Here is a 26,641-nt window from a genome sequence, read left to right as displayed (position 1 = left end):
TTTTCAGGACAAGAATAGGACATGTTTTATATTTAAACGGACATGCGGAACGGAACAACGGAAACGGACAGCACACATTGTGCTGTCCGATTTTTTTCCAGGACCCATTGAAAATGAATGGGTCCAGATCTGGTCCTGATCTGTTCCTGAAAAAACAGAACAGATCAGGAAAGAAAAAACGGACGTGTGAATGGACCCTTAGTGTGTGTATATGTGTGTATGTGTCTCTCTCTCTCTATGTCTATCTCTATGTCTATCTCTATGTCTATCTCTATGTCTATCTCTATGTCTATCTCTATGTCTATCTCTATGTCTATCTCTATGTCTATCTCTATGTCTATCTCTATGTCTATCTCTATGTCTATCTCTATGTCTATCTCTATGTCTATCTCTATGTCTATCTCTATGTCTATCTCTATGTCTATCTCTATGTCTATCTCTATGTCTATCTCTATGTCTATCTCTATGTCTATCTCTATGTCTATCTCTATGTCTATCTCTATGTCTATCTCTATGTCTATCTCTATGTCTATCTCTATGTCTATCTCTATGTCTATCTCTATGTCTATCTCTATGTCTATCTCTATGTCTATCTCTATGTCTATCTCTATGTCTATCTCTATGTCTATCTCTATGTCTATCTCTATGTCTATCTCTATGTCTATCTCTATGTCTATCTCTATGTCTATCTCTATGTCTATCTCTATGTCTATCTCTATGTCTATCTCTATGTCTATCTCTATGTCTATCTCTATGTCTATCTCTATGTCTATCTCTATGTCTATCTCTATGTCTATCTCTATGTCTATCTCTATGTCTATCTCTATGTCTATCTCTATGTCTATCTCTATGTCTATCTCTATGTCTATCTCTATGTCTATCTCTATGTCTATCTCTATGTCTATCTCTATGTCTATCTCTATGTCTATCTCTATGTCTATCTCTATGTCTATCTCTATGTCTATCTCTATGTCTATCTCTATGTCTATCTCTATGTCTATCTCTATGTCTATGTCTATGTCTATCTCTATGTCTATCTCTATGTCTATCTCTATGTCTATGTCTATCTCTATGTCTATCTCTATGTCTATCTCTATTATGTCTATCTCTATGTCTATCTCTATGTCTATCTCTATGTCTATCTCTGCTGCTGAAAATAAATATTCAATATGTTCATGGAGCATATTCAGCAGTAGACAGATTTTGATTGAATTCTGTGGAAGTGTTTTCTAGACATTCTAGTCATTGTACAGGGATGGGGACTGTACTTCCTGTTTTATCGATTTTTAAGGTCTTTATTTTCCATTGTAATCCTGCCTATTATGATAACCATATGACTGCTGAGAAGTGATCTCTAGAGAACAGGAAATGTCAACCTAGTAATAGGCTTGGGGTACCTTCACACTAGCATTAGAAGAATCCGGCAGGCAGTTCCATTGCCGGAACTGCCTGTTGGATCTGGAAATCTGTATGTAAAAAAATAAATAAAAAAACTGATATAATTTAGTTTTCTGATCTGGATCCGTCTGACAAATGCATTGAAATACCGGATCCATCTCTCCGGTGTCATCCGGAAAAACGGATCCAGTATTTATTTTTTTCACATTTTTAAAGGTCGGCGCATGTGCAGACTGGAAATCGGATCCGTCAAGGTGGCAATTTCATGAACACTTGGTACCGGATCCGGCATTGATACATTTCAATGGAAATTAATGCTGGATCTGGCAAGTGTTCCGGAATTTTGGCCAGAGAAAATACAGCAGCATGCTGTGGTATTTTCTCCGGCCAAATACAGTAAAAGGGCTCATGCACACGACTGCATACGGCAGGTCCGCAATACACAGGCATGGGCCGTGTGCATTACGGACCTATTCACTTCCATGGCTCCGCAATCCCGGAGATGCGGAATGGAAGCACGCGGAAGCACTACACAGTGCTTTCGTGGGTTTTCTGTCAGTGCCTCTGCACCACAAAAAAGTAGTGCATGCACTTCATTATGTGAAGTACATTTCGTTTTGATCCCGTTTTAACTGATGGCAGATACGTCGTTATTGTGCAGGACAAAAACTTCAGTCACAGCAATCCTTATCTCACTGGCAGCACATGTGAGCGAATTTGCGGTCCCCAATGCATGGAACAGCCAGCACACGGTCATGGGCATGAGCCCTAAGGGATGGAACTGAAGACATCCTGATGCATACTGAACGGATTTCTTTCCATTAACTATGCATTAGGACAGGCATGCTCAACCTGCGGCCCTCCAGCTGTTGCAAAACTACAACTCCCAGCATGCCCGAACAGCCTACAGCAGGCAATTGTAGGAGTTGTAGTTGTACAACAGCTGGAGGACCGTAGGTTGAGCGTGCCTGCATTAGGAAAACTGATGCATTTTTTTCCGGTATTGAGCCCCTATGACTGAACTCAATACCGGAAAACTTTAACGCTAGTGTAAAAGTAGACTTAGTGGCCAGTGTGAAAACTGCAGGATTAATTATATCTAGATAGCAAATAAATAAAAATATCACACATTTTTTGAAAAGAAAAGTAAAAAAAAAAAAAAGTGATATTGCAAGGCCTATTGCATTAGGAAATCCATCAGCTAAACCAAATACATTTTGTAAATTATTTAATGAGTCGGCCTGTTGTGTATCGGATCATTTCAGTCTACCTCCAGGAGGAGAATCGAATTTTTTTTTCAATACACTTTTGAGAGATTTTTCAGTATTGAGCCGTAGTTGATACTAGACACAACCGTGAAAAGATTTAAGGCGAACCAGACATTCCAGTTTCACGCCACTAGCTATACAACAGTAAGGTTTTATTATTTTTTCTGCACAGACTTTTATGCAGTATTTTTTTTTTTTTTACTTTTGACGCAATCCCCCTGCATCGGAAGGTCAAGTCTGGCTGTTTCCATTTTTAACTTGCACTTTTAACTTTTTTTTTAATTTTTTTTACTTTCCAAGAAACATTATTATATTTTATTATATTGACAAGAAAAGAAGACTTAAAGGATTTCCTTTCCAATTGTTTCCATTGGTCGCTGATAAAAGTGCATACCTGGAGCTATTATTAATGCGCTCTGGGCATTACTGTTTGAAGTGTTTTGCAATGTTTCCATAGGTTAATGGAAGAGCAGCGCTCTTGTCACAAGTCAAGCCGTTCCGTTATTGGTTTGATGCAGGTTTTCTTCATTGCCACGGGGCCCTCTGTCTGCAATGCAAATTGTTATAGGGAATAGTTTGTGGGCTGTCTGAAAGATAAAGTGCATACAAAAGTAATTGCACCCAGCAGCAGGTTTATAACTCCATGCTGATCTTCCTTTTCAGGGTCTGGTCACAATGAGGAGGACCCTCGGGAATGCATTTATTATAATGTCAACTGGGAGACTGAAAAAACGAACCAGAGCGGGGTGGAGAGGTGTGATGGCGAGAAGGATAAACGCCTTCACTGCTATGCATCTTGGAGGAATAATTCTGGCTTCATCGAACTTGTGAAGAAAGGATGTTGGTTAGATGACTTCAACTGCTATGACAGGTAGGTTGCAGACAACAGCGGCTAAATGTTTTATTGCTATAAATTTATTGCTACATCAAGTAACAAACTGGTATTATAGACCACGCCCCCATTTCGGGCTCCCCCTCCACCAATGTGAAAAGAGGGAAGAAAAATGACATCACATAGAACCATTATCTTTTCCCCAATCTTGTTTTCTTGCATGAAGCTTAACCTTCAAAGGGCTTATTCACACCACCATATTACAGATTATTATTTTAATATTATAAATATCATAATATAATAAATTATCTAAGTTAAAAAACATAAATGGGTACAATATGGCACTAAAAATGGAATAAAAATAGCTTTATTGCACATCTGTATTTAAGCAGTATTTTTACATGCAAGTTTGAAGGAGGCTTAACTTTGATAACAGATTTCTTCATATGCCTCTTCTAACAGCTGATTGGCGGGGTTCCCAAGAGTATGTCCTCTGCCGATCTGATATTGATGACCTATCCAGAGAATAGGTCATCAATAGTCATTCCCTGATGGCCTCTTAAATTTGACTGGGCGAATTCAAGAAGTATTATCAGGGCATTAAGTTGGCAACCAAGTTCTAATAATCTATGACTGGATCAAGAGAAATGACTTAATCGACCTGATCTGGGACATTTATGGTCTATTGATAGGATATGTCCAATAGGTGTGGGTCCCACCTCTGGGACCAGCTCCCATCTCAAGATCATGTCCTCTCTATTTACTGCTTTGAGACGTCCGAAAACATAGCAGTGAATGGATACCAAGCCACGCAAGCTTGTCACCCCTCCATTCACCACTACGGCCTTCCAAAATAACAAAGTCAGCATTAAGCAACTTTCGGAAGTCCATTGCGGTGAATGGAGGGGTGGCTGCATCTGTGACTTGTTTCTCCATTCATTCTGGGGCCCGTTGAAGACCTATAGGAGTGAGCCTCAGAGGCGACTTGTACCTATCAGACATTTATGGCATATTCTTTCGATGGTGGTGGCCGAAGAATGTCTACGTCCATTGTGGACCTTTTTGGTACCATGTATGTAAAGCACAGTGACACTTTAAGGTGGCAATACATAGATGTCAAGGGAAAGAAGAATCGGGCAGTTGTATTTCTACATGCCTAATCCTATAAAAAAAAGAATATCACAACCAGTAGTTGAACCAGCTGTGAATTCTATGGATTGAGAATGGTACGACAAAGCTTCATCCTGTAACGCCCTGAGCTGGGGTTTTTAGCACTTTTTTGCTTTACAGAGCTCTTTCCTCCCAGTGTTATGTGTACCACCACCATCACAGCGCCTTCATTCAGTGTGAATATAGCTTTGAAGGTGTGAAATACAGTAATCATAATATATTCCAGAGCTGGATATACTTCAGCGACCAGGTCCCTTTAAAGCCTTCTGAACTGCATTTTGAAGTGTGATTCCCTCTATTTCACAGCAGATTATCAGGTATTTTATGAGATTTTAAGTTGCGTCCTCCCCCGTGACACTTCTATAAAATAATAATTTTTTTCTCGTCTCCTTACATACTATGCTGAAAACCACATGACTCGATCAATAAATCTCCCTGGAAGCCTGGTACCTGTGTTTCTGACAGCTGATCTCTAGAGTATACCATAAACATGACCTCTTCTTGTTGAGTGAGAATTTTTTTCTAAAACGGCGTTGTCACAATGTGCGCTCGTGGACACATTCATGCAGTTTGTTAGAGGCAACCATAATTTATACAGGCATGCTTTAACTGTCCTGCACCAACTACACATAAGAATGAATGATGCTCTGTACATTGCAGTAGGGCTGAGACAGGCCTGATCGAAAATTACGTATCCCTCAGCATTCAGATCCGGAAACACCATATTGCCGGAACTGCCTGCTGGATCCGAACAACTGCCTGCCGTGTCAGGGATAACCGAGATCCTGATAAAACTACTCTTCTACACTGCTTCTAAACATCACAGGAGCCTCCTGCTTTTCTGTAAGTGTGAGTTATCCCTTCTTCCTAGAAGAAAACAGACATAGCGGGAACTAAGGGAAGTGACGTCACTGCATACAAATCTAGCAGAAAGGAGACACCCACTACTTCTGAGTGAAATTCATCTAGCTGTGCAGTTGAAAGACTAGTGAAACCCGTACGTAACTATTCCTTCACAGTTATGATTGTTCAAAGAAGCACAGCCGTTATGAAAGCCTTTTTTGAAAACTCAGGTAGGCTTTAAGATGAAGAAATAAGGAGAGAAACAAATTGACAAAAAGTTTCAACCTCATCTATTTCAAGATAGAATGCCTGCATACAACTTAGGCTGTCTGTGATATTTTTGCAAAAGTTGACAGCATCTACTTGTTTCACACTGTCGGCACCCTGTTCCGGCACAGAATGCTGAGAATCAGCCGGAGAAAAACTGCTGCATGCAGCAGTATTTGCCCGGCCGATTCTCTGCGTTTTGCCTGGATTACCACCAGGCCCCATTATAGGTAATGGAGCTGGACAGCATTCCAGTAGCTTTTGACAATGCTGGATCTGGCAGGTTGCTCCCGGCTGGAACAGCCTGCCAGATGGGCAAATGCAAATGTGAAACAATCCAAATTCTTTTTTTAACCGATTTCCTTCCCAACTCCCTTATCACTAGACTAGCGTAATTATTTATTCGAGTGGGAAAAGGGTGACTAACCCGCTAGCAGACCACCTCTCGCTGTAGCAAAGAATAATGCATGTTGAAATGCCACATGCTCAAAACAACCCCAGCCAGTAGGCCCCAATACAGGCAAGTTCATCGAATTTTGATCTAATGTGTATGACCTGTTTAAATCAGTAATCTACATATTTCAGCTCATTATGTACTTAGTGTATTTTTATTTTATTTTTTTTAAACGACTAAAGCTTGAAATTTGCTATTGCTAAATTTATAACCACCCGGGTAAGTGTCGTGATCATGAAGAAGGGAATTTGTGTCTGGGATCCTGTGAGATACAGGTCGCTCACATGTGCTGCCAGTGAGATAAGGATTGCTGTGACTGAAGTTTTTGTCCTGCACAATAACGACGTATCTGCCATCCGTTAAAACGGGATCAAAACGAAATGTACTTCACATAATGATCCTGTATAGAGGCCAGGAACCGCAGGAGTCATTGTAGACAGGTTCTTTTGGATGGGATTGTTCATTTGGATGATGTGTTATATATGTATCTGTGTATATACTGCATCTGCATAGATGTTTGTAGATGAAAGGCCTGCGCTGGTCCATCATTCGTCCAACCGTGGAAATGCCAGGCCACATAGCTACTGGATTATACAGCCGTGTATAGTGGACAGTGGAATTCCGGAATTACATTATCCCAGATTCCTCAGAACCAGAGACACGTTCGCTAATGCCCCATACTAAAACACAGCCCCTCTGAGATCTCTGATAAATGTACTAGGCCCTTATTTAAAGGGGTTTTGCAGTTTGTTTAAAGTGATAATCTATCCTCTGGATAGATCATCAACACCTGATCGGCAGGGATCCGACACCCGGGACCCCCGCCGATCAGCTGTTTGAGAAGGCAGCGGTGCTCCAGCCTTCTCACTGTTTACTGCTGGCGACTTGTATCAACTGGCCTGGGCGGGGCTTAGCTCCATTCAAGGGAACGGAGCTTAGCCACGCCCAGGCCAGGGATGGTGCTGCTGCTGGAGCGCTTCTCAAACAGCTGATCAGCGGGGGTTCCAGGTGTCCGACCACTGCCGATCAGATGCTGATGATCTATCTAGAGGATAGATCATCACTTTAAACAAAGTGAAGAAACCCTTTAAGCTAATGTTCACCATTCCATTTTTATTTTAAAGGTACGGCTACACTGCAAAATTTTGTTGCAGAAAAGTTGTGCGACACAAAAATGTACAAGACTGATCTGCACCTTGCGGTCATGCGACTGTTTTAGAATGGTGATTTGGCTGTGAAAAAGTAATGTTAATGATGTCGCAAAAAATCCAGACATGTTGTATTTTGTGCCGGGCGTTGCAAGTCCACAACTTTTCCGCCATCTATTTTAATGCCAGTCGCAAGCAACTTGCGGTGCAACACTAGGAAGAGCAAATTGTGTATGGATTTATACAGTTCATATATAACTTAATCTGTCATGTATTAATCTGTAACCCCTGAAAAAGCTCCAGTCTCGTGGAAAACCGACCCCCTCACGCCACAAAAACTATCTGAATCAAAAACGCACTTAAAGAGGCTATCCCTCAAAAATTATTTGTCACTTATCCACAGGATAGGTGATGGATATCAGACAGCAGGGGTCCGGCCGTTGGGACCCACTGCAAACCTGAGACCAAATGGATCCCACAGTCTGCTCCCTGAGTGAAATAGTAGTGCGCCTGTCTGTCCACCACTTCATTTACTCCTGTGGGGCTGATGTAGACAGCGCTCAGTCAGTCTCCTGCTCCATTCACTTGAGACTCAGTCCCCTAGAAAATTTGAGACGCTTGGCACAGTTTTTTTTTTTTTCTTTTCCTGCAGTGTGTGGACTAGATTGGGTAAAGTTTCATCCACTTTGCTGCCACTGTAATAAGCTGCAGATCTTCAGCAAAATCCAGCCCTGACCTCCTCAGCATATCTGCCATGTGGTGAACATATCCATGCCATGAGAGTCCACCTTTCTTTTGTAGGCTCCACTAACTATGTAAATAAAGCGTATGCCTTCGGATGTCATATTTATTGGTCTATCTCTTTTTTACTTCTAGACCTCAGTGTGTAGCGAAGGAAGAGAACCCGCAAGTATTTTTCTGCTGTTGTGATGGGAACTACTGTAACGAGAAATTTACTCATTTGCCGGATGTGGGTAAGTTCTAGCGTCAAATACAAGCTTGTAAAGTTTTGGCTGTCTTTTGATATGCCACATGATAGCACCAGTGGGATTCTATGAGCCTACCATAGGAATTAGTGGGTCTGTGCTATCTTCGTATGTCTACAATACGTCAAAAGCTAAAAATTAGGGATCTTTCACACAGATCGGTATTCTGGGATGAGTGTTTGTAGATAATTTGTGTGCTTGTGTAAAGCACAAGGTACATAGTCATCGGGTGATCCTGCCAGTACCAAAAATCATCATTTCTGTGCAGCACATTGTGCTATCAAAACGGAGATCTGCTGCTCGCAAAAAATTATTTTCTAGGGACCGAGAGATTGCTCTAGTGATCGTTTGTCCCCATACAGTGCAGGTGATTGCTGCTTGTAAATGTAGCCCTCATCTCTGCTGATGATCAGGCAATTATTGGGAACGTCAGTCTGCATAAAAGTGTGCTGGTGCCGTCTTCCCATCTCTTTTCCTGCTCGCTGCTGTTATGTCTATGGCAAAGCAGCAGTAGAGCAGTGAGAGAGAAGGGCGATGGCACGCTCGCGTCTTCCCTTCATCCAGCTAATCAGGGGGGGTGCCAGGTGTCAGACCTCCGCTGATCTTATTTTGATGACCTGTCCTGAGGATAGGTCATAGAAACATAGGATGTGTTGGCAGATGAGAACCATTTGGCCCATCTAGTCTGCCCAATATACTAAATACTATGGATAGCCCCTGGCCCTATCTTATATGAAAGATGGCCTTATGCCTATCCCATGCATGCTTAAACTCCTTCACTGTATTTGCAGCTACCACTTCTGCAGGAAGGCTATTCCATGCATCCACTACTCTCTCAGTAAAGTAATACTTCCTGATATTACTTTTAAACCTCTGCCCCTCTAATTTAAAACTATGTCCTCTTGTAGCAGTTTTTCTTTTAAATATTCTCTCCTTTTACCTTGTTGATTCCCTTTTATGTATTTAAAAGTCTATATCATATCCCCTCTGTCTCGTCTTTCTTCCAAGCTATACATGTTAAGGTCCTTTAATCTCTCCTGGTAAGTTTTATCCTGCAATCCATGTACCAGTTTAGTAGCTCTTCTCTGAACTCTCTCCAAAGTATCAATATCCTTCTGGAGATATGGCCTCCAGTACTGAGCACAATACTCCAAGTGAGGTCTCACTAGTGCTCTGTAGAGCGGCATGAGCACCTCCCTCTTTCTACTAGTAATGCCTCTCCCTATACACCTAAGCATTCTGCTAGCATTTCCTGCTGCTCTGACATGGTCTGCCTACCTTTTAAGTCTTCTGTAATAATGACCCCTAAATCCCTTTCCTCAGATACTGAAGTTAGGACTATCAATATTAAAAGCCCGGAGAACCCCTCTAAGATCTCTGCTTGCTGTCAACCGATGAGCACAAAACAGTTTTCATCCTGAGGCTCGAAACCCAACCTATTGCTACACAGAGATGGATACAAGACTTCTCCTGTCTTAACAGTTCAGTCCAGTCTGTTTAGCTCATGGAGACTTGTCTTGTTCGAGTTCTTTTTATTGTTCCAAATTACCAGGAGCTTGTTAACATAACATAATACACAGAAACTTGCCTAACTTTCCCGAGCCCTGTCCGATTCAGCGCCGACACTCTTTCACTGCTGGGCTGTTGCTGTGTGTATTGGCTGCGGCAGAGACATTCTGTTTACCACCACAGCCAGCCACTGAGCCACTGGCCTCAGCAGTATATGGCTTGAGATCTCTGAGGCTAGTGATTGGCAGCAGCCAAAACAGTGTCACTGCTTTAAACCCAGCGGAAAGGACATAGCGGCAGCGCTGGATCGGAGGAAGCCTGGGAAGTTAAGATTATAACAGACTCCTGGTAATTTGGAACAATAAATAAAATGCTTCTTTGATGCTTGTAGAACCTTTTTGGTGGGGGTGTCACTCATTTTGATGCATTTTATTTTTTATTTTTATTTGAGCCATCGCCTGAAATGGATTCAAAAGTAATGATAAATATAAAGGAAAGACTGATGCTTCTGCTTCCTGCTTTATCCACTTCTAGCTTTGGCTCAAAAAACAATTGTGTCAAAACTTTTTTTTTTTTTTTTTTTTATTATAATAAAGGCTGTATGTGAAACCACCCTCAGGTCAGAAATTGCATCAAAGTTGCGGATGTAAAGATCCATCATGCATTGTATCTTATTTTTTTTTTATTTTTTCCGTTACCCCAAGGACCACCCCCTGTAGTGATCAGGGAGCTCATAAAAAATTATTCACGGTTATATATAACTGCAGCCCGGCAAGAAATGGGACCCAGGTGATGGGCTCTTATGTCTTGTGAGGGTCCTCCTAAATAAGCAAGAAAGAGCAGCACGTTCCCCGCACGCGTAATTCACTCTGGCAAAAACTGTACTCTTTCATAGCTTTCGGTTTAAGTTTTTTTTTTTTTTTTTTTTTCTCTGTATGCGATCTGTTGGAGCGAACAGATGGCACCTTGTCACCAAAGAAAAGCCATTCAATCAATAACTTTTCCATACAGAATCAAAGAGCCTTTCATTATACGTGGTGCTGGGAATAACTGCACATCAGCACTTCTCAGGCTGAGGCCATTCTCAAAGTGACCTCCAGCAAACAAAGGAAAGTGTCTGGTATTCAGGCGAGTAATGTGTCATATCGGGCAACCTTTAGCAGATTTGCAAGACCATTGAAAGAAAAATACGGGCACCTGTTTTTTTGTTTTTGTGAAGTACCCAGGTGTGGCCAGTCTTTGGACGCCATGGAAATTTTCCCAACACTGTCCTATTGTCTCCCTCTATTTTCCCACACTTCTTTGCCTTCTAAATCTTAAAGTGGTTTTTAGGGACCTGGGGTGCTTAAAATAATCTGGGAACCAGTATGGAAAAAAAAAAAAAAAGGTTTGACGAGGAAAGAAATCTGATTAATGAATTTGTCCACCAGTATACTAAAGCCTGGAGTTATGACTTGGCCTCTGACCATGAGCGTGTCCACTGATTTTCATGGTACCTTACGCCACTGTAGTTTATATTTGGGCACTTTTACTACGGATTTATGCTCTCTTTGGTTAAAGAATAACTGTCATATTTCTTTTTATTTGCTTGTTTATTAGAGCTAGTCTGTCAATGATCTGTAATTACCTTTATAATAACAGCTTTCATTAATGTCTCCTGTCCCTTTCCACTGCTCCCTTAAAAGACCATTACTAGGGCTCATTTGTCTCCCAACTTAATGTAAACAGAAGACAGAGGGGCGGTCCTTCACACTGCATGCCTGCATTAGGCTTCAGAGTGAGGAGGCGTGTCTTTCAGTAATCCAATCTGATTGGCTCGCAGGAAGCTGCTGTCTACAGCAAGTGTGCATAGGAAGTACGGGAAGGCAGTTTTGGCCTCTGAGAACTGGCAGAGGAGCCATCTTGAGAAGATCCTCATATTGTAGGATTCAAGATGGCCGTAACTAAGGGAAAAATTCAAGGAAAACGGTTGTTTGTTAAGAAACTAAAGATTGCTTTATGCATAATGCTGCTGCAGCAGTAACATATGCTAAAATAGATTTTTTGACAGTTAACATGACAGTTATCCTTTAAAAATGCATGCGTATACCCTGCATATTTAGTCATACTGAATACATTGATAAATGCAACATGTCCATCTTGCCTGGCGGCTGCCTGCATCACCGTTGTGCTCGACTGTATCCGCGCCCTCAGGACACAGGTACAGTTGAAATCGGAACATACCTCAGCCGTCCCAGGACCATCGGCCGAAATCTGGGACTGTCGCTATTTATTTTACGCACTTATATAGCTCGACCATACTCTGCAGCACTTTACAGACATTAGCATGTGGCCGGGACCGTGGGAGTGAGCATAGGCCAGCACTTTTTCCAGCATTGTACAAGCATGGCCATTACTGCTGGATTGCAGGGTGGACGTAACCATGGAAACGAGCAGTGTATAATGTGATGGAAAAATGAATCCAGCCAGCAAAGCAGGCAATATGGACAATCAAAATTAGGCTTGTGAGAATCGGGTTCAGATGGCTCTATCCGAACCAGATTCGCTTGAAAACTTTGTTTACAATATCTCCTCCACAGTGCGCTAAATGTGTGGCCTCCGCTGAGGCCTGTCATATCTTGATGCAAATAATGCAAGACCTGTTTTGTTTCGTGTCTGACGTTAGGCTACTTGCACATCTGAGTTGTGCTGTCCAACTCAACTCTTCAGTTTTGTCCCCATTCATTGTCAATGGGGATAAAACTGAACAAACCGGAACGGAGTATTGTAAACAAAGTTTTTAAGCGAATCGGGTTCAGATAGAGCAATCTGAGCCCGTTTTGCCCAAGCCTAATCACAATACATCAGTAAGTGCCTTGTATTAACTTTGTCTACATGATAAATGCCATTTGCTGAAGTGAGACAACCCCTTTAAGTTATACAGAGTGTATGGGGTGCGTGGTGGCAGTATTATCCGCAAGCATAAATGTCTGCTTTGTCAGTGCTTTTCACCCGCAAAGCTCTCACTAGCTCAGTAAATCCAGTTCTCTCGGTTCACTTAGATTTCAACAAATGGCCAGTCGTTCCCTCCCCCCTGGATAACAGCAGTTTTGTGGCATCATGGTAAGGGTGAGATCGGGGTTGTCGAGTGATTTACTTTCCAGACTCTTCTTAGCGTAGAACTTCCATGGCATTGTTTTGAGCCTTTGTATGTTTTAAAGGTCCCTTGTGCTGGGCTGATGCCAGAGACACAATGCAGACTGAAATAAATCGAGAGAAGCAGAAAGCCCTATTTAAGACCCAGCTCACGCATCGCTCGGGGAAGCTCTCCTGTCCAGTGCTGGAGACCACTCATAATGGAGTGCTGATGCCAGGCTCTGAGAATAGACCCTACGACATGAAGGCATTGCAATAATAAAATGTAGTCTAATTTTATGAGACCTATGGATGATAAAGCCGCTGGTGTTACATTTTATTTAAGGAGGTTGCCCACATTTACCACTTTGCAGCTGCTCGCTGGCAGATGGTAGAGCAATGCCAGCAAGGCCTGGAGGGGAGATGTACTGTATGTAACTAGTGAACCTGGAATCCGGCTGAGCAGGTGAAGAAGCAGTTTATGACCTGCTATACATTACATATGTAAGGCTAATAAAAGTCTGGATAAATGCATGGTAGCCTTTTGTTCAGAGCAGTAGGCACATAATCCGAAGCTACACTGATAATACTGTGAAGTAATGTACTGTATTGTGCTGTTGCTTTGTGTTATTGCTCCTGTTTTATTCTGTTTTTATACCTTGTTTGTAGAAACATTTGATCCGAAGACTCAGCAGTCCGCTTCAGTGCTGAACATACTGGTGTATTCCCTACTTCCCATCATCGTTTTATCTATGGCCATTCTCCTGGCCTTCTGGATGTACCGCCATCGGAAGCCTCCCTATGGTCATGTTGACATTAATGAGGTAAGTGTGACCCTCGTGAAGCCTGGACTCCTTGACTGGGAAGACCTACACGTGTCGCCGGCAGCGAGATCTGAACTAGTCTCCTTTGACAGGAGGAAGGAAATGAAGGCTGAGGTTCAACAGCCGGTATCCACATCTTTAGGGGTGATCCAAAGGGGAATAGTGTATCCACAAGTTTCACACAAAAAAAAGACTTGGCTCTCAGTCTAGTTTCTTTGCTCCGAGGAGAGGTCCAGAATATTAAAGTTCATCAAGTAAATATAAATGACCTATGGATGTGCTTTGCAGGATTTATGCACTGTATTTTTGTAATACTAGAAGAGTGACCTGGTCATGGAATATGCTGCAAGATTCGTTCATTGACATATTCACCTTTAGTTCATTGACATATTCATACTTTGGTGTGGGCCGTACAGGGAGAAATTGAAATAAGCTAAAAACTAGAGCAAAAGAAAGGCATGATCAACCAGTCAGTCCACTGCTGTTATACTGCAGCCCTGGCTGATTGCTATGGGCATCAATGATCTCTCTTAAATTCTCCCCATTTCTTTCCTTAAAGGGGTTGTCCCATCAGACCCTGTCGGGTCATATAGCCTTCATAGAAGTAGGGTTCCCTGCTCGGATCCCCAGTGGCTCTCGCTCTGAGGAGCGCAGCCCATTTGAATGCCAGCCATGTATGTCATACTACACTTCTCCTGCAGCAAATAAATATGGCAAAGTCCCGTCTTTCCCGGCAATAACAGGTGATTGCCATGGGTTTATGATGGAGGTGCCACAACGATCAGCTGATTGCTGGGCTGGCTTCATTATAGAATGGGTCCGGAAAGGATGCGGACCCCATCATTTTCAATGGGGCCGGAAGGAACAGTGTGCTGTCCGCATTCGCATTTCCAATGCGCGGCTCCTGAAAAAAAAAAAAAATAGAACTTGTCCGCATTAGCAGACAAGAATAGGCATTTCTATAGGGGTGCCGGCCCGGTGTATTGCGGATCCGCAATACACTACGGTCGTGTGAATGGACCCTTAAACGGGTTCTTCTGCGGTTTTCTATTAATAACCGATCATCAGGATAGGTGATCAATATAAGATTGGCGGGGGTCAGACACCCGGCACCCCCGCCGATCAGCTGTTTGACGAGAAAGCTGCGCTCCTTGCGAGTGCTGCTTCCTCTTCATTACACTGCCCATTGTCAGTGCAGTGTAATTACAAGTACTCTCTCCATTCACTTAAGTGGAGCGAGTACTTGTAATTACACTATGCCTCCACTGCAAGGGATACGACACGTAGTGAAGAAAAAGCAGTGCTCTCATGGAGCACCGTCTGCTTTTTAAACAGCTGATCTGTGGGGGTCCCGGGAGATGGACCCCTGCTAATCTGATATTGATGACCTGTCCTGAGGATATGTCAAATTCTCTGCAAAACCCCTTTAAGAAAAGATCGAATTGCAATTATTTGGAAATCCCTAATATGCCTTTAAAGACCTAGTTTGTGTTGAATAGAGGACTCTGAAATGGAGCTTCTAGGGTCAGTAAACATAATAAGGCCATTCATTCTTTAAGTCTGGTCCCCCAAATACAAGCTTCCAAGTTTCTCTGTATAGTAGAAGTCCAAAACCCCACTGAAAATAGCAAAATGGCTGCCTGTAACGTCACCTCATTCTCTGACGTCGCTCAGTGCTCCGCTCGCCTGGCGCTGAGCTCATACTAATAGGCGTTCTCTTCCCCCTCAGTATTACCAGTGCTGTGTGCTGAGTACACACCACATGTGTTAATACACAGGGCTGAATCATGCGCATACCGATGACCTGATGAAAAACTACAGTACCTGCAACATAGTTTCTATTTCTATAGGTGCATGCTTCTTTTGAGACCACATTCATCACCTTAAAGGCTATGTACACCTTTTGGTGTCAATTTTATTTAATTATTACATTGTACTCATTTAGAGCTAAAAATAATTTTTCCAATTGGTCTCTTATTAAAAATATTGAGCCATTTTTCCTGCACAGCTTTGAGTTTATCTAGTAGCTGGTTCTGAAAGCTAATGGGCTCTTTGTCGCTGATCTCTGACCGTATAAACACTCACTAACCTCAATTCTTATCTTACTGATAAGAATGTAGCTTAAATAAGTGTTTATAACCTCTGAACCTATGATGCAACAAGGGGTGTGTCTCAGACTACCTTAGACTTCAGTAGACCCTGTACCTAAACTGTAGTCACGGATCTGGCCAAATGGAACTGAGATGAAAAGCAACCAAGAAGCAAGCAGGGAGGAAAATAATTACCAGATAAACCTCACATATAGGTACTGACTTACATATACGGTATCATTTTTTAAGGTCATGACTGGAGGGTTTCTTTACACGAACATACCCTAATGAGGTCCCCCTCAGTGACCATATTCCATTTAGCTACAGAGCAATAAAGTTAGAGGAAATCTGTCACCTGGCTAATCGGTATTAAACCAAAAGTATGTCCTTATAGTACTTCATACCTTCTTTCCACTAGCAGCGGATAACCCCGCTCTTTCTCTTCAGCATCAATGACAAATCTCACCCAGGTGGTGCCGAACACTGCCTGTGCTCTTCCTGTCCAACTGAGGGCATCAGCCTCAACTGTTTCCCTTGGCATGGACCGAAAACGTCACTGGGCCTGGCACATGTCCAGTGAAACAGTTGAGGCTGATGCCCTCAGTTGGACAGGAAGAGCACAGGCAGTGTTCGGCACCGCCTGGGTGAGATTTGTCATTGATGCTGAAGAGAAAGGGCAGGGTTATTGGCTGCTAGTGATGTAGCAGGGGGGAGGGTGGCAATGGCGTTGCTGGGGGTTTAGTGTATGAGTGAAGGAGAGGCGTACTTGAGCTGTGCAGGAGGATGGGCCTGGGCCCCCACTGGGGGTGTTTCTGGGCCCCTTGGAATGAAAATAAAGCCCCTCTGGGCACTTAATGGATAATTAGCATATGGATCGAAGTGGATTTTCTGAACATAAAAAGCGAGCTTCAAGGGGAAAAAAACACATGTGGAAAGAAGGTATGGAGTGTTGGAAGGACATACTTTTTGTTTAATAGCGATTAGCCAGGTGACAGATTCCCTTTAAGGCTTCTTTCACATCAGCGGTTTCCTTTCCAATGTTAAGATCCGTCATAGGATCTCAAAACCGGAAGAAAATCCTTTAGTTTTGTCCATATTCATTGTCAATGGGGACAAAACTAAACGGAACGGAGTGCACCAGAATGCATTCTGTTCAGTTTCATTCCGTTCCCATGACGCGTGCTGAAAGCAGCGTTTTTGAGTTTCTCATGGGATACGGAGCAAGACTGATCCGGCATGAAACAATGTAAGTCATTGGTGCCAGATCAGTTTTCTCAGACATAAAAGAAAACTGATCCGACACACTTTGACTTACAGTGGTTTTAGTGTTGGATCAGTCTTGGTCATTTTTGAGATAATACAACTGGATCGGTTCATAACGGATGCTGCAGATTGTATTATACTAGCGGAAGAGTTTTGCTGTTCCCTATCGGATCCAGCAAAAACGCAGATGTAAAAGTAGCCTAAGGCTACTTTCACACTAGCGGCACGGACCTCCTTCAGGCTTTTCCGTCGGGTGAACAGCCTGTCGGCTCTGTTCTGCCGCTAGTGACCGTGTGCCCCTGGACTGCCGCTCCGTCCCTATTGACTATAATGGGGACGGCGTTCCGGCAGAAGCACGGCGAGAGGCTGCCGGAATAAAACATTTATTCCGACAGCCTCTCACCGTGCGCTGCCGTGCCTCCGCACCGCCCCCATTATAGTCAATGGGGACGGAGCGGCAGTCCGGGGGCACACGGTCACTAGAGGCAGGACGGATCCCACAGGCTGTTCACCCGACAGTACAGCCTGCCGGAGGTCCGTGCCGCTAGTGTTAAAGTAGCCTTAGCAATGCTCTTGCCCCATGTCTTATGGACATGAGCCCTGGTAAAAACCCAAGCTGAGCCTTGCCTTGTCATACCACGAGTTAAACATTAACTGGAGAACGATAATTTATTGTAATAAGTAATGTTTTAGTTTATTGTACCTTTTAAACCCCATGTAATAACACTATTGATTTCCATCCGTCTAGATATATGCTAATACATTACATATCCGTTAGTGTAATCTTATTTTGCATTGGGCAGACTTTAACCACAAGCAACTCTCGGATCAATACAAGATTTTTATTTTCTTGTGCTTGTGCCATCTCCTGACATTAAACGTAATTTAAGAGCGCATTTTCTGCAAGTGCTACATGGCTGTTTTTGAGTAAATGGATCCCAATTACTATGCCTTTAATTCCAAAGTGCTAATTGACTATAAAACGTTACATGGTTTATATCAGGAGCTTTATGGCCTTGCTGCCGCAGAAGGCTGTGCAGAGAAGCACTTCATCAAACAGGCATCACTGGAGCTGACATGAGCTGCCAAGGCCCTAACTGCTTTGTCCGCCTGCCAAAAAAATGACACATACGTGCATGCGCCTCTACTGTACATGCCCCTCGCCATTCTGTGTATTAGTTTCCCTAGTAACACGGAGAGAGAATATTTCATTCAAACGTCTCTCATCCTAATCAGTCACATTCCCGGCAGACTTCAGTCTTGGAAATGTGCACAATACAAAATTGTTTTGCACAGAGTTTGGCCTAATGAAGATTTTGTGTGATTGGAGCAGATCACCGAGGTGGACATAAAGGTTATGGCAGCCCATTTATGTAGCAATAGCTAATTGGTCATTTATTCTCCTCCAAGAAGCAGAGGTTATTTGGAAATGTGGTTCTGTGGCCCTCCATAAAAGATCAATCCTGTGTTTATTCATCTGCCCAGGATCCCGGCCCACCTCCGCCATCTCCATTAGTTGGACTGAAGCCCCTGCAGTTACTGGAAATCAAGGCGCGGGGCCGGTTTGGCTGCGTGTGGAAGGCACGGCTGTTGAATGAATATGTAGCGGTGAAAATCTTTCCTATTCAGGTAAGTTCAAGGTTGGTTTAAATTGTAAGGCTTTAAATTTTGTATATTTTTTTATTTTTATATTTACGTATGCATATAGTCAGCATTGTAGGAGTACTATGTATGGATGTGCATAGGTAAAATGAGAAGGCATGTCATCAGCATTACTGTCATTCTAGAGTATGGTGGAGAAAATATTAGGATCACTCGTGTGGGATTTTTTATTTATTTTTTCAACTTCAAAGTCTATATTTGTCACTTGCTGCAAGCTGTTTATCTGGGCTTTCACCAGGAAGCGGACTCTTGTCACCTTGCAATCACAAATAGGTTCATGGCATTCCCTTTTCCTGAAAACCCTTTTCTTCCTCCTTAAAGCATTCTTGAGCTTAAAAAAAAAAGTTTGCATAATGGCTGTGCTTATTTGTGCAATCATAACTGTGAAGTAATAGATCTTTTTTGGGGCTTGTGTAATTTCCTTTTCAGCCTAGTTATTCCCCCCTTCAGCTGTAGAGCTAGCTGCATTTCTCTCAGAAGGGGGTGTCTCCCTTCTGTGGAATCTGCCACCACTGTACTGCTCTAAAGTCCTTTCCCTTAGTTCCTACTATGTCTGTTTTCAGCTCGGGACAGGACAAGTTGCCTCCATTTAATATGGAGTACAATGTAGAGGGAAGCTGGAAAATATTCCAAATGGGGTGGAATTGGAAAAAACACAGTTTTATGGGTTTTTTTTTTACAACGTTCACTATGTAGTAAAACTGACTTGAGCTCTTCATTCTCAAGGTCAGTGCGATTATGGCGATGCCACCCTTGTATAGTTTTTCTTGCGTTTTAATTCTGAAAAAAAAAATTAAAACTTTGAGCATTTTTTTTTCTTGTCATTGCCTTATTCTGACCCTAATAAGTTTTTTATGAGGGCTAATTTTTTGCGGGACAATCTGCAGTTTTTGCTAACATCATTTTGTGGTGTTTAGGACTTTTTGATCACTTTTTCTTTTTTTGAGAAGTAAAGTGATGCATTTTTTTTTCCCATTACGCAATTCACCATATGGGATACTTTTTTTAAAATATTTTAATGCGAGTGTTTTCACGTGCAACAATGCCAATGATGTTTTATTTTTATTGTTTATTTTTATTTTGGGGAAAGGCAGTGATTAGAATTTTTATATATTTTTTTGATATTTTTCAAAAAATCTTTATTTTTTTACATCCCCCAAGTGGACTCCAACTTGCAATCATCAGATTTCAGTTTGTATAGAATGATGGAATTTGCTCTATTATTCGATATAGCAATAGGTATATCACAGTTCAGTGCTACCACCTGCTGACCTGAACTGTAATATACAGCTAATGAGCCTGGAAGACATCCGGCGGTTATGGTGCTGGCTTTGCTCTTTAAAGACATGACATCCGCTGTACATATAGGGCAAGTGTTGGGAAGGGGTTAAAAGCCAATTGGAGCATGCTTTGTAATACATTTCTTGTATCTTGGGGCGTCTGTGTGACGCAAACTGAATTCTGATGGCAGATATGGGTTGGTATAGGTTTCAGTTGTACCTTTTCTTTACAATATGCCATGACCGTCAAAAAATCCCTAAAATCTGCAAACATTTGCACAAAATGTCTGAATGTGCTAAAATTTGCAATTTTTTTAAAGCATAAAACTGGCATACAGCTTTGAGAAATTCGTCTAATGTAGGTTATTTTAAAGCAGTTTTAGGATTTACATCAGGATCCTTTAAAATAATTTCTGATGGTAGCTGTAATTTTGTAATATATTTCGGTTACCTTTATTGCTCCTATCTTCCTTCCTGGGCTGTGGTCACATGACCATGTCCATGCGGCTCTTATTTCCGGTCAGGTTAGTTCTATGGGAGTGTCAAAGCTGCACCAAAGGCAGTGATGGGGAGTGTCTATGTCACTGGATAGGAGGGGCTGTAGATTAGCTGGGCGTTGTTGGGGGGCAGACAAAACAGAAGTACATCATGGGTTTGGTTGGATACAGCACCAGGAAGTGCTACCTACAGAATGGAAACAAACCTAAGTGATTTGTGTACATGGTGAAAACGGGTCAGGAGAGTCTAAGCTGTAAGAAAAAAAAAACATGTGGAAGAGGTATAGGAGGTAAGAAACTACATGATCAGATCTGTTAAAAACTATAATAATCCCTTAAAACCTTTTAAGGTGACAGTCGCCCTCGTCCCCAATATCATGGCTGCACGAAGGAGACCAGAAACAGAAACCTGAAGATACCATGGTGAAAATCCCTAAGAGCCGCAAATATGAAGGTGCACTTAGACAGATTTCAAGGGGGTGTGAAGTTGTGTGGGATTTTGAAAGCAGGTCACTCCAGACAGAGGACTATAATCGCCCCCTCCCTCCTTAGAGAGGGAGCAGGACACCCTTACTGTTGATGGAGCAGCTCCCACTATAAACATGCAATGATTTACTGCAGATCTTTAATGCTACATAAACAATATAAATTACAAAATGTCTTCACTAAGGAGCAGTGTCTTGTTTTGGTTGGAATTTTTTAAGGGAACACATGTAACGCAAGCCTTCGGTGTTTGAGAGTGGGGTCAAGCGTCATGGTAATAATACGGTCAGTGATTTACAGTTCCTGCCAGCTGTTTATGGAGGTAAATTGCACATACGTTTCTTCTCAGTCACACCATGGAGAGACAGGAGAGCTGCTTTATGTCCGCTCTAGCATAGATTTCATCAGACTCCCGGTCCCAACTTTCTCCTATTCCTTTTGTTTCTCTGTAGAGAAATATACACAGCTGCACAACTAGAAACTTTGTTCACCCCAGGAAATGCAGTTAGTACATCAGGTATTGAACAATGAGCCCCTCGCTTACAATAGCTTCACTCTCTTATTGAAACCATGTCAATGCGCTTACTGACCCAGAGTCATAATGTTCCAGACACTCATCACAATCGGGGTAGGTAAAGTGCAGCCTGATAAAAGTATTGGTTTTATGGCTTAGAAAAACTCATTTTCAATGTGTGTAGCAATAGAGCAGGAATCCTATTCAGAGCTCTCAGCGGTTACGAGGAACGACATATCCTTGCCTTATGACATGGCCCATTGATTTCAGTAAAACTTGTGTAAAGCTTAAAGTGGTTATCCTACAAAGGACTACTTACAGGATGTGCTAAACGTCTAATCGCTGGGGCCCCACATTCGATCACTAGAACAGTGGTCCAAGGTCCATGGGTTCTTCTCCTTGTACGTCTGCGTAGACCAGGCATGTCCAAACTGCGGCCCTCCAGCTGTTGCAAAACTACAACTCCCAGCATGCCTGGGTAGCTTACAGCTATTAGGGCATGCTGGGAGTTGTAGTTTTGCAACAGCTGGAGGGCCGCAGTTTGGACATGCCTGGCGTAGACATTGAATTGAGCGGTAGGGTGCATACATAACTACCTCTTCATCACTAAAATTTTGCAGTGAGCATGATGACGGGACTGTAGTGATTGATGAAGTTCCCAGCAATCAGATATCATTAAATGATAAATGTCCTTTGTGGGACAACGACTTTCATTTTTCCTGTAGTGGCACCTGCTTCCAGATTCCCACAAACCTTATAGCTGGAATATTTGGTGTCAGAAGTAGGACACCCAGTAATCGGCTTATCATCAAGGGAGCCTCCTAGTAAAAAAAAAAAGGAATTTAAGATAGATGACAACTCCTTTAATTTTGTTTAATTAACTTTTGGAGATTTTTCTCCATACGTGAAGCACACCCTCCCATAGCTTGCAGAAATTTCATATTGATGACCTATCCTATTGATGATGGGTCATCAGTGTCAGATCAACAGGGTTTCAAATTCAGGCACCACTGACAATCAGCTGTTTGAAGAGCCCACTGCGCTCATTGTAGCTCCAGTGTCGTCGCAGCTTACCAAGCACAGCGCCATACATTGTATAGTGGCTATGCTTGGTATCGCAGCTCAGCCGCATTCAAGTCTAGGCCACGTGACTGACGTACGGAGAGGTCACTGGCCTAGGAAGAGCCCCAAGCACTCACGAAGCACTGCAGTCTCTTAAAACAGCTGATCTGTTGGGGTCCCGGGAGTCGGACCCCCACCAATCTGACATTGATGACCTATCCTGAGGATAGGTCATCAATATCACATTCCCGGATAACCCATTGTAAGTTGTTACCTAGCTATCAATCAGCCTTTCAAATGAGAGCTTGCAGATAAACCATGGTGTGAGGACCTCTGTAGAGTCCTGCAAAATATGAGTGCTGTACAAGCCACAAGAAATAAAGATCTACTATAGTTATATACAGTATAAAGTGAAGTGAAATAACCACATCATCTGATTGTTTGCCTTTGGCATCTAGGGCAGTTTTCCTTTGCACTGGTTTTGATAAATCTCCCCCATAGTTCGGAACATTTTAGGTCACAACCGAGATAGACGTGCACTGGCCATAAATTGCAAGTTCCAGTTTCGATATATTTTATCTATAAAACCCTAGATAACGGTTCGGTTACACCACACACCTTTCCTGCACATTTTCTTGCACTCTTCAGGGCAGACCATTTCCATGGATATCGGCTATTATTCAATGTTTTGTCTTTTTCATTAGCACATAGATTACCTTAGTATTGATTGTCAGCCATCTATTTTCTGAAGAACACAGTTGGCGTAGAGTTGCAGGAAGGAGTGTGCTGTGTTCTCCAGGAAAGTGGCTTGGTAACTTCACAGCAAGAAGTCTGCTTTTCCTAATTGCTAGACTCTTACATTCTCTACTCCTGGTGATCTGAACATTAATCTGTGTGACACTGCAATCCCCAGGCCTTCCTTAATTTTATTTTCATTACCAAGCCACTGTACTGTGCGCTCCAGAGACTCTTTTCAACCATTGTGTGGAGAAAGAAAAAAAAAAAAAATGTAGACCCTGTGGATGAAACTTACTCTCCAGGGTCAGTCTCGCATAAAAATCCACAGCCTATGTACATTGTGTTCTGGATGTGAAACCTACTCATTGCTGTGGAATAAATACATGACCAGTGTTTTCCTGGAGTAGTTTTGCAGCAAAAGAGATTGAAGGAATAGAGACCTGGGAATTACAGATTATTTGCAATCTTATAATGCAAATAATATTTTGTGCCCAGAACAAAATGTTCATTTATCCAGATCCCCTTTTGAATATAAGAATCTTGTAAAAAAAATCTCCCTGCACCACCAACGTAACCTGTTTTTGGAGACTATTTGAAATATTAGGATATTAGTGTTTTGAAGCTTCCCATCATGGCCATATTTTAAAAAAATGGTTCATCTGATTAATGTTGTGACTAGTTAAAATCAGTATGAAGAGTATTATAGGATCCTAAATAGCATACAAAAAGATTGTTGACATGGCTTCATTTCTAAGCAGTAGTAGCAAACTTTATAAAAAAAAAAAAAAAAATTCAGTGTTGCCGTCCCTTTAATGCAAATTCATCCATTAATACGTCATGGTTTATGTATGTAAATGATCATTTACAAGTACAGAGTTGTTTTGAATAAATGACATTGTTACCCAAGAATTTGAAAGGCATACGGGATACGCTAATTTGAAGAAAAATCGCTTGGTTTTCCAGCATTCATTACCATTAAAATCTCAGCTGAGAGTCTCCTGTTCATGGCATTGTGTGCGCTAAACACTGTACAGACTAATCCCTGGCCCGCTCTTGGCTTCTCACCAGAAGAAACACAGGAGGTGAAAGCTGGCAGTACCCTGTAAATCAGGAATCGAAGCGCTCATTGTACAGCGGTCTGTGCGGAGGGCTCATTCACATGCCAAACATGGAAATTCACTGATTCCCTTTGTAAAGTTCTCCAATTTGTCACTAAATAAAATAACAGCAATGGAAATTTGGGTAGGAATCTAATTTTCTGTACTCTCTTAAAGGCTCTTCTCTGATTCCTTGAATAAAAATAAAAAAGACAAAAATTGGGCACAAGAACAATTTTGGAAAAGTGTACAAACCCTATTTCTGTAGCTGGATAAAGCCTTGATTGGGTTTCTGCACATTAAGTCAAGATTGTGTTCTAATGCTGAAAATATTTTGAAAGGTCTTCATGTAAGAGGTTCTGTGTGAAATGTTGCGCTGTTGCTGCTAAAGAAATCATATGCTCCGGGCTTTAACATTTTTTTATAAATTTTTTTTCTTCTTTTGTCATTTTTGTCTTTCCTGGTGTACGAGATCCCACCATTATCACCTTTTTTTTTTTTTTTTTTTTTTTTTTTTTTTTTTTTTACACACTGGAGTTAACTCCAGTGTGGTTGAGGCTTAGGTTCTCTATTCACACATTCATCTGCAAATAACAGGAAGCAAACATGGAGATCAGGACCTCCACTCCCTAGTAATCTGGTGGGCACTACAATAATCGTCCCACCAGAATCAATCCCCAGAGGTAGATGGTCCCACTCTAGTGTCCCATTTCAGAACCTAAATATTGCAATTCTGATATCTATTAACTTCAGAATTTTATTGGGCTGGGGAATTCCCCCACATTTACACACTCTGCTTTATAAAAAAATGTTTGGACTTTACGGTGATAAGTCCATTGGCTTTCGAAAACCAATTTTTATATACCCTAAATTCTAAGTTTAAAAAGGAGGTCTTCTATTTAGGACCCTCACGTCTTGGCCAGTGGAGAACCAGCTACAAAAGCATCTCACACTCTGGAGGTCCTGTCCTGTCCGGAATTATACAGATAGCCCTTTGATTTGAATAAGCTTGGTGTAATGATACACCCTGTGGTGGTGCTGCTGGAAAATGTAAAGTTGATCCTCTGGATCAACTTGCAGGATGACAGGCCGAACTGGATGGACAAATGTCTTTTTTCGGCCTTATGTACTATGTTACTTATGTACTATGTTACTATGATATTGATGACCTGCCAATCGACTGTCTGAGGAGGCTGTGGAACTGTGGTGAGCCTTCTCGTAGCTCACCAAGCATAGCGCCCATCATTGGATAGGGGCTGTGCTTGATGTTGCAGCTCAGCCCCATTCACTTTAATGCGTTGCGGCCTCTTCAAACAGCTCCTCTGTGGGGGTGCCAGGAGTCGGACCACTGCCGATCCGATATTGATGACCTGTCCTGAGTCTAGGTCTTTAAAATCTAAGACAACCCATTTAACACTTGCTGCAAGGTTTTAGCTCCATGCTAGGAATTCCAGCAGGAGGACACATTGGGATCATCTTGTTGTCAAGAGACCCTTCTAACAATTAGAAATGATCCAAAACTAAGAATCCCTTGAAGGTTTGGCAGTAATGGCATATTCATTATGCCATCATTGTGAGATCCACAGGTGTCCTGACCCCCTTGTGCCTCAGTGGAGTGTCTTTGCTCCTTTGTAATGTTAGTATTGGTATTGTAGATCATTTCTGCGCATGGTTCCAACCTAGGAGCAAGTGAGATTCAGATGGAGTTGGTGTGTATGTAGGGAGCACAGCATATAATATTTTTTTTATTATAATTTTTTTTCTGAAGGGTTTTCCTGGTGTCTGAATGGGGATCCCTTAAAATGGTTATCACTGTACATCAGTCACATGGCCTAGTTGCAGCTCAGCCCCATTCAAGTCAATGGGGCTCTGCTGCAATACCAAACACTGCCACTATAGGATGTGCAGCGCCATCCTTAGAAACAGCCCCCTGAAACAGCTGATCGCTGTGATTGCTTTTTGTGGTGACCGGTCCTCTTAAAGTTCAAGTTCGTTTTTTGACCAAACTCCCCAAAAAAAGGGTGACTTGAAAACTACAACTGGAACCTGGCCTGAATTTTCTCTCATCTCTTCTGGGTACTGAGTAGTGGTTTGGTTTCCTACTGCACTGGGACTCTAATTGCATTGCTTTACACTTACGTT

At 42.2% G+C, this 26,641-nt stretch overlaps 1 protein-coding gene across 1 annotated transcript in view; it reads left to right on the top strand.

Annotated features, from left to right (window-relative positions):
• The window catches only part of ACVR2B (activin A receptor type 2B), a 146,441-nt gene that overhangs the window by 102,446 nt on the left and 17,354 nt on the right, over window positions 1-26,641 (top strand). Inside the window, exons 2-5 of the mRNA XM_044294817.1 lie at window positions 3,330-3,537; window positions 8,257-8,354; window positions 13,659-13,813; window positions 18,652-18,795. Coding sequence (XP_044150752.1) covers window positions 3,330-3,537; window positions 8,257-8,354; window positions 13,659-13,813; window positions 18,652-18,795 — 605 coding nt within the window. The remainder of the gene's footprint in view (window positions 1-3,329; window positions 3,538-8,256; window positions 8,355-13,658; window positions 13,814-18,651; window positions 18,796-26,641) is intronic.

This window comes from Bufo gargarizans, chromosome 5 (genome assembly GCF_014858855.1).
Source record: "Bufo gargarizans isolate SCDJY-AF-19 chromosome 5, ASM1485885v1, whole genome shotgun sequence".
In the NCBI taxonomy this organism is placed as follows: Eukaryota; Metazoa; Chordata; class Amphibia; order Anura; family Bufonidae; genus Bufo; species Bufo gargarizans.
Note: the sequence above shows the minus strand (reverse complement) of the source record. Positions and strands in the feature narration are given on the sequence as shown.